This window comes from Petromyzon marinus, chromosome 47 (assembly GCF_048934315.1).
Source record: "Petromyzon marinus isolate PM22_M1 ecotype Great Lakes invasive population chromosome 47, UKy_Petmar_22M1.pri1.0, whole genome shotgun sequence".
Lineage (NCBI taxonomy): Eukaryota > Metazoa > Chordata > Hyperoartia > Petromyzontiformes > Petromyzontidae > Petromyzon > Petromyzon marinus.
In genome coordinates this window covers 1,318,471-1,336,278 of record NC_133713.1, presented here as the reverse complement: position 1 = coordinate 1,336,278, position 17,808 = coordinate 1,318,471, and the positions used below count along the sequence as shown (strand labels likewise).

General features: G+C 43.4%; 2 protein-coding genes across 7 annotated transcripts in view; both read left to right on the top strand.

The window, feature by feature from the left end:
* Window positions 1–3,159, top strand: part of GTPBP6 (GTP binding protein 6 (putative)) — a 37,344-nt gene extending 34,185 nt beyond the window's left edge. For 4 of the 5 annotated variants that reach the window (XM_032971862.2, XM_032971859.2, XM_076074281.1 and 1 more), the window contains one exon: window positions 909–3,159. In XM_032971862.2, the coding sequence (XP_032827753.2) occupies window positions 909–1,038 (130 nt within the window). In that variant the 3' untranslated portion in view covers window positions 1,039–3,159. The remainder of the gene's footprint in view (window positions 1–908) is intronic. The other variant, XM_076074282.1, reaches the window with a different exon arrangement.
* Window positions 3,160–3,889: 730 nt separating this feature from the next.
* The window catches only part of GCC2 (GRIP and coiled-coil domain containing 2), a 91,832-nt gene continuing 77,913 nt past the window's right edge, over window positions 3,890–17,808 (top strand). For both annotated transcript variants that reach the window (XM_032972008.2, XM_076074280.1), the window contains exon 1: window positions 3,890–4,036. In XM_032972008.2, coding sequence (XP_032827899.2) covers window positions 4,031–4,036 — 6 coding nt within the window. In that variant the 5' untranslated portion in view covers window positions 3,890–4,030. The remainder of the gene's footprint in view (window positions 4,037–17,808) is intronic.

Here is a 17,808-nt window from a genome sequence, read left to right as displayed (position 1 = left end):
CTGTCTGTAGTGCCAAATTCATTTCGATTAATATATTTGCTAAACAAACACCACAGCAATGAACGCATTATTATACTCGACTAACGTGTTCAATGGTATGCCCACGACACCCCTGGTCATTACTGCTGCGTTGTGTATTAACCGTGACGTTCTGTGCGCCGTCGGCCTGAATGGGCACGTTAAAGATCCCGCGATGGAATTCGCCATTGTGTGCTGGCGTCATTGTCCAAATTTGAAAAATGACATCCCAAATTACTCAATGGGAATTACACGTAGCAACATCGCCCCCTACTGTGAAACTACTGCAGACTATGTATGTGAAATATGTCACCTTCGTGATGATGTCCGTGCATTACAAGAATGATAGTGCCAAATGCCAAATGTACTAAAGTATTGTCAATTATTGTGTGCTGTGTGTATAGGGATCGGGAGTGCAGCGGTTAGTACGCTACGCTAAGAACCCGATGACTAGAATTAATTTCCTGCTCACGGCCAACACCAGTGACGATTATCTGAACCAGTCCTGGGCCTCCCCTAGGTCGACTCAACCTCAAACGAGTACCTGGTGCGGTGTGTAAGCATTGTTACGAGGGAGACAAAGGTGACGGGGCATGGTGCTGGCCACCCACCCCCTCGTGTGCCATGCTGACTTTCATCGGTGCCTGATAACAGCACTTGCTCCAACAGTCTGTCAAAGACCATATGGGGGATCTTTGTTTGTGCGTGAGTGGTTGAGTGGGTGAACATGCAAACTGTGTTAGTCGGATCGATCCCACGACCTGTATACCAGGCGAGGCAGTGAACATCACGCCACCGGGCGCCTTTATAGTCCTCACCAACAGCCCTTACCTCAGCAGCCTGAAAAGGCTACATGGGGGATCTCTGTCTTTCTGTGCGTGCGTGAGCAGCTGGCTGTACCGCGAGGCCGCGGTTCAGGATGTGCGAGTGATCCCCGAGTCATCCACCGCCCACGTCTCTGTCATCATCAGCCAGGCGGCCCTCGGAAAGTTCTACAAACGCTTTGGTCGCTCATCGTGACAATTCAACCCCAGCGTGACCGTCCAGTCCCCCAACAAACAGGTCAACAGGTTACCAGGTTACAGTGATCACCTGCTCAAATGAGCATTGAGGTGGTTGGTCATCCCTCACTGAGCCAGTGGTGAAATGCCACTTTCTTATGGCAGGGGGCAAGTATATCCAAGATCAATGCTATGAGAGAACGTACATGGAAAGTTCATGAATATAAATTTATTTCAAATTCTTGAAATTTGGGGACTTCTGCTCCCCCTTGGGACGTTTCTATATCCGGCTCTGGGGTGTGTTTTCTCTATAGGACGATCACTGCTGACTTTACCATGAAGTAACAATTTTTTTCGACCCTGGAGTGATGATGGGTTTGTGACACGATGCAGTCAGGCTTTTTTTATTTTATCAGGAGATGAACTAAACCCATTGAGATGCTCGAAACATCATTGCTTCTTTAGCACGATGACCTTGTGCCAATATGTAATACAAATTGCAAAACAACTGGAAAAAAAACAATAGAAACTGGATAAAACAAACAATATCAAGGCGATTAACAAAGTAGCCAGAAAAAACTGGTTTCCAGAATGTAAAGTAACCAACATGAAAGTTTCACAATATGATTTTCACTGATGGTAACAAAAACAAGCGAGTGATGTCTACTCCAATGAGCATCGAGGCATTGGTGCTCATCTCTTGTAATTAGCACTGAGCCAGTATTAGAAATTACACATTACCATAGCGGGGGCGAGTCTCTCCATAGGAAAATCACTGCTGACTTAACCATGAAGGGGTACTCATTTTGACGACCGCTCTCTATAATTTAGAGCCGCTCTCTATAATTGAGTCTCCGGTGCTACAGCGGACGTCACTGCACCTATGAGACCAGGTCACGCGCATGCGTGTGTACCAACCTCAGTGTACCGACCTTGGATTTAAAGTATATTTGTTTAACCAGATATCTCAACGACACCAGGATACATCATTTTTAAGAGTGATCTGGGTCATCAAAAGGACAAAAGTAATGCAATTCAAACAAGGTGCAGCAAGAAATCAAACAAATCGGAGCAGAAAAAAAGAAATCAGCAAAAACAGCATTACAGAATTGTAAATTAAGCATAGAAACATTCAACAACATTACCCGTGCTGAGATGTAATCCCACAGCAAGACATCAACATCACTTATCAGTAATCGGCGTCATTGTGGAGTACAAAGATAACGATCCACCGTACAACCTTAGGGGCCGTCCATAAATGACGTCACGCGATTTTTGACGATTTTGACCCCCCCCCCCTTCGTCACACTGCGTCACAAAAATCAGACCCCCCCTCAAATATGACGTCACAAAACTCTGCCCCCCTCAAATATGACGTCACAAAGCTCTGCCCCCCCCATTTTTTTACATGCTTCAAATCGCTTTAAACTATTGTCATTGTAGTGCGTATTTAATGTGGCGCTGCACTTTGATGTTGGAGAAAACATTTATTAAAAAGTCTTTAAGTAGAACGTGTCTATATTTATTTAAAGTTGCGCATTTTGATGTGACGTCTCATTTCTCAACCCCCCCTCCCGTCACACATCGTCACAAATGTCTGACCCCCCCCAGGTGCGTGACGTCATTTATGGACGGCCCCTTAACAGACCGTTCAGGCAAGTGCTGTTAGCACCTATGAAGCCCGGTACGGCACACGAGGGGGTGGGTGGCCAGCACCACGCCCGACCGCCTTTGTCTCCCTCATGGCGATGTTTACAAGCCAGGTCCTCATTTGAGGCTGAGTCAACCTAGAGGAGGCTCAGGACTGGTTCAGATATTCGTCACTGGTGTTGGCCGTCAGTGGGAGCTAAACTCGGGTTGCCAGGTTTGTAGCGAGGCTCGCTAACCACAAGCAACAATACAAGCGGAGACAATTTTCTCCCGATATCTGTTCCACAAAGTGTATTTTTACACATCCCATCAATCACACAGCCTTCTGGGATTGCATCTTAGCAACATTGGTGCAACATTCATTGGCTCATCAGCAGAGAGCCAGGCTTGCTTAAACACAATATGAGTTTATGTATCGAGTTGACACATTGGCTTGCAGAATAAAATTGAACGGTGACCTGAGATCTTTGGCAATAAAATGAAAAAAATATACTGTATTTCATGTTGATCATTCTGGGGTCTTTCTGAGCTTGGAGGGCCTCCGTCATTGGGGTAAAACTGGATGTCACCGCTGCAGTGCCAGTGATATGCGCGTGAGACTTCACCCAGAAAACAGATCGCTCTGGGCACTTTCTCAATCTATAAAAGGTTTTTGTACACGCATCCTATCAGCCACACATGCTTCCTGGAGTGCATCATTTCAGCTGCGTTGGTTCAACACAAGCAAACCCGATTTCGACATTCAGTGCCTCAACACCAGTCAGGGTTGCTTGAATCAAGGATGTGGGTCCTCGTTCGTTGCAAAAATATAAAAATAATGTCATGGTAGTTTCATGAAATAGCATTGCAGGGGCGGCGTGATATGAACTACCTCGCCTGGTATGCAGGAGGTCGTGGATTCGATCCCGACCCTGACGCCTGCTGTATATATGGAGTTTTCTCTCCCAATGGTCGCGTGGATTTTTTTCCGAATCCTCCGGGTTTTCCCTCCAAATTTAGAATCAACATCACGCGTTTAGAGTATTTGGTTGATATACATTTCCACGCGATAAGTCACTACGTTGAGCTATCATTTGTGATAGCCAGGTCGCTTGTGAAAAAGAGCTAGATAGCTCGGTGGGGCCTTATCTGGTCAACTAAAAACAGTAGTTAATGTTTTATAGTTTCTGAATGTATCATCCAGCAGTGGATTATCACAACACGTGACGTCACCAGCCGCGTGGCATTCCCGGCGGGTGACGTCACGAGTCTCTACGTCACACCCGGAACCCGGGGGTAGGCTGCGCGGATTCCTGGTTCGACTCTCGCCGCGCTCCGCGCTGTCTCAGCGCTGTCTCCGCAGGGCTCCTAGAAGCGCCGGCATGGAGGTGAGCTGCAGATTTATCACCTCACGCCGCCTCACCACCACCAACCTTCACCGCCCGGGCTCGCTTCTCCACGCACCTTGTGAACGCAAGGGCCTAGGGATTCCTGGATAGCCTCGACGTTTCCTAGATTCGCGGCCGAGATAGAGGGCGCGGTGGTCGGGCGGGATGAGGGCGGGGGGGCGTAAGTCCCGCAGTTTGTTTTGAGGGTTTTTGTTCAAATGTGCTTGGATTGATATCATAAAGTGCCGTCGTTTGAACACAAGCAAACTCTATTCGCTGTTTCGACATCCAGCGTCTCGGCAGAGTGGGGCTTATATTCTTGGTTCTTTCGGTAAAGTCACGTTGAAGGGAAACAATAAAATAATAAAATATATATAAAACAATAAAATTCTCACGACGTTTCGACTGCAACACAAGCAGTCATCATCAGGTGTGAAAACCAACGGCAAGAACATTTGAAAGAAGTTGCGGTTTGTATTTATTTATTTTTAAGCGTTAGCACCACGGAGAGCGATTTCACAGTTTAGAAGGACGAGTCCGTCTATGTTCGTAAATGAGGAGGGGGGAGACGAAAAATAATGTATGCTGTCTGAAAGACACCGTAAGCGTGAACAATCAATTAAGACCTGAAATGGTTTATCAAATCCTTCCAATAATTGCTAAGCCAGAATCCATCTTCTCGGTTGAAATTGTCTCTGTGTTTGTATCTCTCATGGTAGCCAGATGGCTTCCAAAGAACCTCTGTTTTGGAGAAATCAATGTCATGTGAACCTACTGAATTATAACAGTGATCTGCAACGGCCGAGGTGTTGGTCCTACCGTGTTTAAGGTCTGCTTTGTGTTCACGAATGCGGTCCGAGACATGTCGTTTGATTTATTTCTCCAATGTAACTACTACCACAGAGGCAACTTAGTTTGTAGACACCAGGGTACTGTATGTCCGGAATCACATCTTTTACAGACGGAACCAGATCACGGATTTTATGTTATGTGTTGAAACGGACCTAGATCTTGTGTTTATTCAAGATTTTGGAGATATTTTTTGTGATCCCCGCAATGTAGGGTAAAGTGATAGTTTTGAAAGGCTCCTCAAGAGGGTCCTTCTTCATGGTTTGAGTGATAGCTTTGTGGATTGTATAGTCGGAGTAACCATTAGCCTTAAGAGCTTGGTGTACGTGCTCGAGTTCACTACCTATGTGTTCCTGGTCGGATATGCATTGGGCTCTATGGTGCAGAGTTTTGATGAGAGAATTCTTCTGTGATGGATGGTGGTGGGAATCCGGTTTCAGATAAGCATCCGTATGGGTAGCTTTCCTGTAGACAGAGTGGCTCATTGAACCATCACGTCTCTTTTTTATTAGGACATCCAAAAAAGGTAGCTTGCTACTGTTTCGACTTCCATGGTAAATCTGATGGCTGGGTGTATGGAATTGATGTGGTCGAAGAATTGGTCTAGAGCAGGCCGGCCATGTGGCCAGATGACAAAAGTGTCATCCACGTACCTCTTCCATAAGGTTGGGTGCAGAGTGGCAGTCTGAATGGCGTCAGTCTCAAATTTCTCCATGAAAATGTTGGCTATAACCGGAGATGGGGGGAGCCCATTGGGGTGCCCTCAGTTTGTTTGTAGAAAGTTCCATTCCAAGTGAAGTATGTATTGGTTAAGCAGTGTCTCACCAGGGGGGGGGTACCTCAGTGTTTAGTCCTTGATGAACCAAGTCTTCAATGATTGCGATGGTGTCAGGCACAGGAACTTTGGTGAATAAGGAAACTACATCAAAACTGACAAGCAGGTCGTCTGGGGACAGGGAAATACACTTGATTGTCGATACCAGGTGAGTAGAATTTTGTACCGCAGAGGTGGTTTTCCAGTGAAAGGCCGCAGGATTTCAGACAGAAAACGAGCCAGTTTGTAGGTGGGGGAGTTGATAGTAGAGACGATGGGACGAAGGGGTGTATCTACTTTATGTATTTTTGGTAAGCCGTATAATCTTGGTGGCCTGGCAGTAGAAGGTTTCAACGAAAACTGTTTAGTTTGATCAATTAATGCGGTTGAATCAGAAATTATTTTGTTGGTTTGTGTGAAGAGGCTGTTGGTGGGATCTCTTTTTATTTTTGTATAGCTGCCATTGTAGAGTAATTCTTTAATTTTGTTGTTATGTTCTATTTTACACAAGATCCAGGTCCGTTTCAACACATTACATAAAATCCGTGATTTGGTTCTGTCTGTAAAAGATGTGATTCCAGACATACAGTACCCTGGTGTCTACAAACTAAGTTGCCTCTGTGGTAGTAGTTACATTGGAGAAAGCAAACGACATGTCTCGAACCACATTCGTGAGCACAAAGCAGACCTTAAACACCGTAGGACCAACACCTCGGCCGTTGCAGATCACTGTTATAATTCAGTAGGCTCACATGACATTGATTTCTCCTAGACAGAGGTTCTTTGCAAGCCATCTGGCTACCATGAGAGATTCGTTCATGAGGCTATCCACATATACAAACACAGAGACAATTTTAACCGAGAAGATGGATTCTGGCTTAGCAATCATTGGAAGGATTTGATAAACCATTTCGGGTCTTAATTGATTGTTCACGCTTATGGTGGCTTTCAGACAGCATACATTACTTTTTCGTCTCACCCCTCTTCCGAACATAGATTGACTCGTCCATCTAAACAAACTGTCAAATCGCTATCCGTGGCGCTAACGCTTAAAAATAAATAAATACAAACTGCCACTTATTCAAATGTTCTTGCCGTTGTTTTTCACACCTGATGATGACTGCTTGTGTTGCAGTCGAAACGTCGTGAGAATTTTATTATATGTATTTTATTATTTTATTGTTTCCCTTCAACGTTACTTTACCGAAAGAACCAATAATATGAATCACTGCAGTCACGAAAGCTTTAAATCAGAGTGGGGCTTGTTTGAAGCAATGCTGTTGAACTGCCAGACGTTTGTTGGCTAAGACCCAATTTAGTTGACTGCTGATGAGACATTGAAGGTCGAAACCGGTTTGTTTGTGTTGAACAAATGCTGCACTTCCACAAGGCAATGTGGATGATGGGTTGTGTAAACGTGTCTACCGGGCACATCTGTGAAGAAGGGCTTTATAGCCCATCGGATTTCTCCTTGATAAATACAGATTCTGCATTTGTTTTATTATTGTTTACATGGAGATACAGTTATGTGAAGGAGGCATATACCCGCATCAAGACTCTATACCATGAGCCCAATGCATTTCCGACCAGGAACACATTGCTAGTGAACTCAAGAACGTACACCAAGCTCTCAAGGCTAATGGTTACTCCACTACACAATCCGCAAAGCCATCACTCCAACCATAAAGAAGGATCCTCTTGAGGAGCCATTCAAAACCATCACCTTACCCTACATTGCGGGGTTCACAAAAAAGATCTCCAAAATCCTGAATAAACACAAGATCCGGGTCCGATTCAACACATAACATAAAATCCATGATCTGGTTCCATCTGTAAAAGATGTGGTTCCATACATACAGTACCCGGGCGTCTACAAACTAAGTTGCCTCTGTGGTAGCAGCTACATTGGAGAAGCCAAACGACATATCTCGGACCGCATCCGTGAACATGAAGCAGACTTGAAACACGGTAGGATGAACACCTCAGCCGTGGCAGATCACTGTTATAATTCAGTGGGCTCACGTGACATTGACTTCTCCAAGACGGAGGTTCTCTGCAAGCCATCCGGCTACCATGAGAGATTCGTTCATGAGGCTATCCACATATACAAACACAGAGACAATTTCAACCGAGAAGATGGATTCCGGCTTAGTAACCATTAGAAAGACGTTATAAACCATTTCAGTTCTTGATTGATTGTATTTTACGGTGACTTTCAGACCGCAGTCCATTCGCTGGTACTGCCTCTTAGTACCTTTCACACGACGGTCAATAGTATAGTTTATAGCATTTTGTATAATAATAAATAGTATAACAGTATAATGTTTAACATTATTCATAAGGCAATAGATAGTACCGTAATTGTATATATACAGCAGTGTGGTATACAGTAGGGTTAGTAGAATAATACATAGTGTAATACTACAAGTCTAATATTTTATAGTCTAAAGTATAGGGTAGTGTATAGTAACGCATTGTATAATTCAAGGGTGGGGTTTGTCTATGGATACGATATTATACAATGTAGTTTAGACTCGAAGGTATAATATTGTAATGTATAGTAGTCTAGTTTATAGCATAGTTATAACGCAGCATAGGACAGAGCAGCGCACCGTGGCCGTTTCCTCCTCTTCCCCCCCCCCCTCCTCCGTTCCGAACATAGATGGACTCGTCTGTCTGAACAAAGCTCGTCGCTGTCCGTGGTGTTAATCCCTCATACTAACATCATGCTAATCCCCCAGTTACATGCTAATTTACTGTTGATATGTAAACTCCTCTCCCCCCTCCTCCGTCCCGTACATAGATGACTCGTCCGTTTGAACAAAGCTCGTCGCTCTCTGTGGTGCTAATCCCTCACACCAACATCATGCTAATCCCCCAGTTACATGCTAATTTATATGTAAACTCCTCTCCCCCCTCCTCCGGTCCGAGCTCGTCGCTCTCCGCGTGCTCATCCCTCACACCAACATCATGCTAATCCCCCAGTTACATGCTAATTTATATGTAAACTCCTCTCCCCCCTCCTCCGGTCCGAGCTCGTCACTCTCCATGGTGCTCATCCCTCACACCAACAACATGCTAATCCCCCAGTTACATGCTAATTTATATGTAAACTCCTCTCCCCCCTCTTCCGGTCCGAGCTCGTCGCTCTCCGTGGTGCTCATCCCTCACACCAACATCATGCTAATCCCTCAGTTACATGCTAATTTATATGTAAACTCCTCTCCCCCCTCCTCCGGTCCGAGCTCGTCGCTTTCCGTGGTGCTCATCCCTCACACCAACATCATGCTAATCCCCCAGTTACATGCTAATTTATATGTAAACTCCTCTCCCCCCTCCTCTTTTGTCAAGGCGCTCTGTTCCTCCCACACAGCTTAAAAGACGCTGTCAAGCTTGGCAGGGTTCACTCAAGCGCTGTCTTCCGGACAGTCCCGTTTCTTCACCTGTGGAAGGCTACTTGTGTTGTGGCCAAAACGTCGTGAGAATTTTATTCTGTTATTATTACTATATTATTTTATCTCCATTCTACGTGACTTCATGGGTGATTTGTTTACCTTTCTTGTACTTTGCACTCCTATCATGTTTGTGTATTGTTTGTTGTTGTAACGTTCGTACCCACCCCTACTCGACATCTGTGAAAAAGAGTTTTATAGCTCATCGGATTCCTCCTGCAGTATAAATACATATTCTGATTCTGAATTTTTAAAAATATTAATCCTCTTGGGACTTCTGGACCAGTAGTTTTTCCAGCAGTATATGTTTTAGCAGCAAAACTATGGTGCAGTTCTAACTTCAGATTCTCATCGTCGGCCAGATTTCAGTGCTAGAGCGAGCGAGTGGCTCGCAATCGGGAAGGTTTGCAAGCTCAAATCATGTTTGGAGGGGTTGATCTAGCCCAGGGCTCAGCTACTTTTCATTGCGTCATTTATTCATCTTGTCACAAGACAAATATTCACTGAGGAACTCAAAAGTGGAATGGGCCTCAGAAGATGACTTTGCACTTTTGTTCAGTAACTTCATGCCTCTTTATCCACAATAGGAAGCACGTCTTTTATATGCCTCACAAGATGTATCGCGTCGCATTTAAACCCTCAACTCTCGCTTCAACAGAAGTAAAGTGTCAGAGTGATTTTGTGCTCTAGTGAGCACACCGAATTGCCAATGCTTTCTCCTGTCTGCCAGATCCCACTATTCTGCCTAGTAGACATGGAGCGACCTTTGATATCTGCCCCGACAGTCTCCCACCATCTGCTCTTACTGTTACACTAAAATATAGCACTTGCACATAACGTTTTATCCACGGTGGTAAGTTAAATCCATGGTGGCGAGATGTTAACTACCTCGCCTGGTATACAGGAAGTCGTGGAATTGATCCCGACTCTGACGCCTGTATAGTTGTAGTTTGCATGTTCTCCCTGTCTTCATATGGATTTTTCCCTGGGTCCTCCGGTTTTTCCGTCCACAATTATAAAAACATGTGTGAGGCCCTCAGATGTATAGCTATTTTCAGAAGCAACCTGGCCACATGATTGCTCAACGATGTGGCTTATCATGTGAAAATGTATAGCAGCCAAATACTCCAAACACATGTTTTTGAATGTGGAGGGAAAAACCGGAGGACCCGGAGAAAAATCCACGCGACCACGGGAAGAAAATGCAAATTCCAAATTTCTAGGCGCCGTGGTCAGGATCGAACCCACGAACCTCTTGCACACCAGGCGGGGGATTTAACATCTCGCCACACGCCACAGAAAACTAGCTTAACAGCACCATCCATGTAACATATTATATAAACTTAAGCTTAGATTTCGATTTAAAGCTTTCGTGACTGCAATGATTCATCTTCTTTGGTTCTTTCGGTAAAGTCACGTAGAATGAGAATAAAATAATAAATTGATAAAATAAAATAACACAATAATATTGTGTTATTTTATTGACTTTACTGAAAGAACCAAAGAAGATTGAGCTTAGATCTTCTCTTCCCCTTGGTCGGTGGACTCTCGGCAATAATCTCGCCAATCGGGATTCCCCTTGTCCTGCACCCATTTAAATGCCCCTGTTCTCCGGATTTCTGCTCTGCTTTGTCCTGTTTTGAGTTGGAATATAAGCTAAATGACATAACAAATTGGTCGCCAAGCAGAGGACCCTTCACTTTCTACATTTCAGATTCCAGTTTGATCGCCGGCATAGAGAGCCCAGCACTCAGCAATGTCGGCTCGGTGTCTCTGACATGGCGATTATGAACTTTGCTAAACCACTCGGGCGCTTCTTCTGCGTGTGATTTATAATGCAGTAATGTAATGTCTTAATCGCACGTCTGACGTATTCGCTTGTATAATAAATACTGGCCACGGGGATTTACTGGTGCAATATTTACTCAGTATTTATGAAATCCTGAAATAACCCAAGTTGGCAGGCAGGGAAATTTGTAAAAAAAAAATATCGCACTATTAAGTCAAACCAAAGTGCATGAAAGGCAGCACATTTTAGAAGGGATACATTGAAATATATTAATGGTAATTATACATTGTTTTGGCAGGGTGTATATTTCAGCCTTTTGTCAATTCACTGCTGGTTGAGGGCCTCTCCACACAACATAACCGATATTGCTGCTAAGCTACCCATGGAAAAAATGATGGCTGCCTCAGAAGGTTGCAGTTGGTGGTTGTATTATCCTTTGTTCAATGATTGGTTTTAAAGTAGGTATTTGTAATGCAGGAGAGGTTGAAAACTACTTTTTTCGAACTGCTTGTGTTTTTATATTCTTAGTTTTTTCGGTAAAGTCACGTTGAAGAGAAACAACAAAATAACAAAATATATATAAAACAATAAAAAATTCTCACGACGTTTCGACCACAACTCAAACGGTCATCATCAGGTGTGTCGGTTTGCATAAATTTATTTTGAAAACGGCATATTTATTTATATATATAAAAATAACGTTTGCGTCACGCGCAACGATGGCAGTTTGCCAGGACTAGTCCATCTATTTTTTGAAAAGAGGAGGGGGGAGACGAAATTTGTTTTTATGTATGCTGTCTGAAAGGCACTGTAAGCGTGAACAATCAATCAAGAACTGAAATGATTTATCAAATCTTTCCAATGATTGCTAAGATAGAATCCATCTTCTCGGTTGAAATTGTCTCTGTGTTTGTATATGTGGATAGCCTCATGAACGAATCTCTCATGGAAGCCAGATGGCTTACAAAGAACCTCCGTCTTGGAAAAGTCAATGGCATGTGAGCCTACTGAATTAGAACAATGATCTGCTACGGCCGAGGTGTTGGTCCTACCGTGTTTAAGGTCTGCTTTATGTTCACGAATGCGGTCCGAGATATGGCGTTTGGTTTCTCCAATGTAACTACTACCACAGAGGCAACTTAGTTTGTAGACACCAGGGTATTGTATGTCCGGAATCACATCTTTTACAGACGGAACCAGATCACGGATTTTATGTAATGTGTTGAAACGGACCTGGATCTTGTGTTTATTCAAGATTTTGGAGATCTTTTTTGTGATCCCAGCAATGTAGGGTAAAGTGATGGTTTTGAAAGGCTCCTCAAGAGGGTTCTTCTTCATGGTTTGAGTGATAGCTTTGCGGATTGTATAGTCGGAGTAACCATTAGCCCTAAGAGCTTGGTGTACGTGCTTGAGTTCACTGCTTATGTGTTCCTGGTCGGATATGCATTGGGCTCTATGATACAGAGTCTTGATGAGAGAATTCTTCTGTGATGGATGGTGGTGGGAATCCGGTTTCAGATAAGCATCCGTATGGGTAGCTTTCCTGTAGACAGAGTGGCTCATTGAACCATCAGGTCTCTTTTTAATTAGGACATCCAAAAAAGGTATCTTGCCATCTATTTCGACTTCCATGGTAAATCTGATGGCTGGGTGTATGGAATTGATGTGGTCGAAGAATTTGTCTAGAGCAGGCCGGCCATGTGGCCAGATGACAAAAGTGTCATCCACGTACCTCTTCCATAAGGTTGGGCGCAGAGTGGCAGTCTGGATGGCGTCAGTCTCAAATTTCTCCATGAAAATGTTAGCTATAACTGGAGAAAGGGGGGAGCCCATTGGGGTGCCCTCAGTTTGTTTGTAGAAAGTTCCATTCCAAGTGAAGTATGTATTGGTTAAACAGTGTCTCACCAGGGGGGGTACCTCAGTGTTTAGTCCTTGATGAACCAAGTCTTCAATGATTGCAATGGTGTCAGGTACAGGAACCTTGGTGAATAAGGAAACTACATCAAAACTGACAAGCAGGTCGTCTGGGGACAGGGAAATACCCTTGATTGTTGATACCAGGTGAGTAGAATTTTGTACCGCAGAGGTGGTCTTTCCAGTGAAAGGACGCAGGATTTCAGACAAAAAACGAGCTAGTTTGTAGGTGGGGGAGCTGATAGTAGAGACTATGGGACGAAGAGGTGTATCAACTTTATGTATTTTTGGTAAGCCGTATAATCTTGGTGGCCTGGCAGCAGAAGGTTTCAACGAAAACTGTTTAGATTGATCAATTAATGCGGTTGAATCAGAAATTATTTTGTTGGTTTGTGTGACGAGGCTGTTGGTGGGATCTCTTTTTATTTTTGTATAACTACCATCGTCGAGTAATTCTTTAATTTTGTTGTTGTATTCTATTTTATCCATGATAACAGTAGCATTGCCTTTGTCAGCTGAGAGAACTACAATATCATTCCTCTTTTTTAATTTATATAATTCAAAACGCTCATCTTTGCTGAGGTTGCTAGCTGGCATCTTAGCGTTTTTGAGGGTTGCAGCGATTTCAGATCTTGCTACGTCTGCAGCGATGTGACCCAGGCCCCTGAGAGCAACGTCTACTTGGGCAATTATATCATTAACTGGTATGTGTTTAGGTGTGACTGCAAAGTTTAGACCTTTAGCTAAAACGGATTTCAGACCATCGGAAATAGAACTGTTACTGCGATTAATTACGACTTTATTAACGTCTAACTTTTTGGTGTGTGGGTCCGGTCTTTTGTTTAAGAGGAGGTTAAATTTGGAAATCAGGTTTTCCTTACATTTGGTCGACATAGTAGCAGCTGAAGAGGCAGTCATATTGTCTACATGTTCCCAATCCGATGTGGACATTATTGCCGTCAATGATAAGTGTGATTTGTAGAGTGTCTTGTCTAACTGATCTAGTTCTGTGCGTATAAGTCTGATTTTTTCTGAGATAAGAGCTAAGCTAGTTTTGAAAAGAATTCGTTTCGCATTAGAAGAAGTTACAGTAGCAGAGGTGAGTGTAAATGCGATTGGTATTACCCCAGAGTCGCGGCATCTCTTCAGGAAGGTGAGAGACTCGATCAGCTGAGCTTTCTTATCCCGGAGTTTGTTGAAAGATCTTAAAGTTATGTGAAAACCCTGCTTGTGTTTTGTTTGTTGTCCTTCCGCCACACCTCGGATTAGCACAGTTGGCTATATACGGTATGAAATAAGTTCAAAATACAGTATATACATAATCTAAACTGTAGGTTTTCGTAGCCAGTACAATAACCAATATTTGTGCTTGGTAATGTCACGTCGGGCACTGCACTGTCTTTTTTAGATCTGCGTGTGTTTATGCCCCAATAAGACGAAAATATAGCGCTTACTTGCACGTAACTTTTTTTTCTGGTTCCTCTTGTCCTCGCATTATGTTTGCACAATTTTATATATGTGTTTCATGTAGGCTGTTAAATACAGTTGATCATTGATTATCCGGGAGGCGATTATCAGGCTTCCAACATCCGGCGGTTCCGGGCCGATCCGGCAAAACCGCTCTAAAGGCCAGTCCGGCGATCGGCACCGTGTGCGTGACAAAAAAAGTCACTATGCTTGATTTCAGTTTTAAATATTATATATAATGTACATTACACACTACATACAACTTCAACAATGAAAATACAGCACGTATATACATCACCCTATGCAGTCTTCGAGATTGAAGTGTTAAGTACAGTAAATAGGGTACATTTTTAAAGTAGGATATTTATTTTTGTATATTTGTATGTTTATTTATGTCAATTTCACATAGTAAACAAATTTCAAAGACAAAAATATATAACATCTCCAACAAACAATGTCATGCAAAAATAAGCTATTTTAAATTATGATTAGTGATTATCCAGTGTTTTCGAAAATCCGGCGCGCCTTCCCCCCTCCGAATAATCGATCATCTACTGTACCTTGTTAGTTGCGCAATATTCGTTACGGACCCTGTCCTGGTTTTTCTGCTGTGTTGATGTTTTTGGCATTTGTTTTTTTGCTGCTGTGGTCATGCACCATGGATCTCCCTTCTAACATACCCAGGAAACTGGCTAAACAGGATAATGTTAATAACAAGAGAAATAAACTCAAACTATGTCTATGCTTCCCATATTCACCAACCTGAACTGACCAACGTGGTTAAGTATGGTCAAATAACCCACGTGACCCATGTTTAGTTTGGGCAAGGCCATATAGTAGTTTTATGTAAAATTTCTTGTCATCAACCCTCCACCACCTGACGGAACTGTCACGATCACTCATGTTATTCAAACGTGCCAATGTATTGATCATATTTTGACCAATACAGCTCCTCACCGGTGGCTTGAGACTTTTAAAGACTGAATTTAACACCAAACATATAACAACATTTCACTTAGACGTCATCAAGTCGTGAACTTGGGAATCGAGCGCGCTGCTTCTCTTAACTGTCAACATGTGATAATAATAACCTCTATTTTATAAAGTGCCTTTCATAGTGAAGTATCTCAAAGCACTGTAACATAAAAATATAACTACACTCACATATATAGATAAAATCTAAGAGAAATGGAAAGCTGATAATAACAATATGAAAGACAACTCTCGATGTTTCAATAAAAAGAACTGATGAATACCAATAATAATTCCAGAGTAATCCAATCAGACAGCAGAATCGTTTTTATAAAATCTTAAGTTACAGGGAAAGCCTGCAAGTACAAATAGGTGAGTTTTAAGACTGATTTTAAAAGTAACAGACTCAGAATCAATCCCTAATGGTCCGAGGAAGGGGATTCTACAATCGCGGAGCCTGGCTGCAGACGGCTCCGTCTCCCATGGAACATCATCACAGTCTTGTCTTTGGAATGATAAATAGTGTTTATAATATTTGAGCAGATTGGCGAGATAAGGAGGAGCCCAGCTCATTCAAAGCCTTATACGTGAGAAGCAGAATCTTGAAGTCGACTCTGTACTTTACAGGGAGCCAGTGCAGGGATAAAAGAATTGGAGTAATACGGTCATACGATTTGGATCTGGTTAAAACCTGGGCAGCTGATTTTTGAATATATTGTCATCTGTTTAAACACATGTGAGAGCAAGAGGTGTCAGAAAAACCTAGCTACAGGTGCAGGTAAGGTCTGCGTTTTACCCTCCCCCCCCCCCTTTACGGAGGCATAAAGGGGGGGGGGGGGGTTGGGAGTGAAGGGAAGAAACCAAGGTGTAGATGAGTTGCAAGGGATATTCCAGAAACGTGGAGCAGCAACACCGAAGGATATTTTACCAAACAAGGAGGCACTTCTGAGGCAATTGGAGGGAGTGAAAGCAACCAAGGGGTACTTAAGGTCATTGCCAGTTTCTCTTTAAGAGGACCTTTAGGATGAAGACAGCCCAGCAATGGTCGCTACAGATATCCAGGGGGACACATTCGAATTAATATTTAGGTTGCAAGGAGAAGTTCTGTAAGGGAAAAATGCAGAGCGGAGCGGTGTAATGGAAGGAGACATAGGAGTATGTAAGTACAGTATGACAGTGGCTTATGAGGAAAATAAATGCAGTGAGGGAAAAAAGTATTTGATCCCCTGCTGATTTTGTACGTTTGCCCACTAATAAAGAAATGATCAGTCTATAATTTTAATGGTAGGTTTATTTGAACAGTGAGAGACAGAATAACAACAAAAAAATCCAGAAAAACGCATGTCAAAAATGTTATAAATTGATTTGCATTTTAATGAGGGAAATAAGTATTTGAACCCTCTGCAAAACATGACTTAGTACTTGGTGGCAAAACCCTTGTTGACAATCACAGAGGTCAGACATTTTTTGTAGTTGGCCACCAAGTTTGCACACATCTCAAGAGGGATTTTGTCCCACTCCTCTTTGCAGATCTTCTGCAAATCATTAAGGTTTCGAGGCTGACGTTTGGCAACTCGAACCTTCAGCTCCCTCCACAGATTTTCTTTGGGATTAAGGTCTGGAGACTGGCTAAGCCACTCCAGGACCTTAATGTGCTTCTTCTTGAGCCACTCCTTTGTTGCCTTGGCCGTGTGTTTTGGGTCATTCATGCTGGAATACCCATCCACAACTCATTTTCAATGCCCTGGCTGAGGGAAGGAGGTTCTCACCCAAGATTTGACGCTACATGGCCCCGTCCATCGTCCCTTTGATGCGGTGAAGTTGTCCTGTCCCCTTAGCAGAAAAACACCCCCAAAGCATAATGTTTCCACCTCCATGTTTGACGGTGGGGATGGTGTTCTTGGTCATAGACAGCAATTCTCCTCCTCCAAACACGGCGAGTTGAGTTGATGCCAAAGAGCTCCATTTTGGTCTCATCTGACCACAACACTTTCACCCAGTTGTCCTCTGAATCATTCAGATGTTCATTGGCAAACTTCAGACGGGCATGTATATGTGCTTTCTTGAGCAGGGGGACCTTGCGGGCGCTGCAGGATTTCAGTCCTTCACGGAGTAGTGTGTTACCAATTGTTTTCTTGGTGAATGGTTCCAGCTGCCTTGAGATAATTGACAATATCCTCCCGTGTAGTTCTGGGCTGATTCCTCACCGTTCTCATGATCATTGCAACTCCACGAGGTGAGATCTTGCATGGAGCCCCAGGCCGAGGGAGATTGACAGTTCTTATGTGTTTCTTCCATTTGCGAATAATCGCGCCACCTGTTGTCACCTTCTCACCAAGCTGCTGGGCAATGGTCTTGTAGCCCATTCCAGCCTTGTGTAGGTCTACAATCTTGTCCCTGACATCTTTGGAGAGCTCTTTGGTCTTGGCCTTGGTGGAGAGTTTGGAATCTGATTGATTGATTGCTTCTGTGGACAGGTGTCTTTTATACAGGTAACACGCTGAGATTAGGAGCA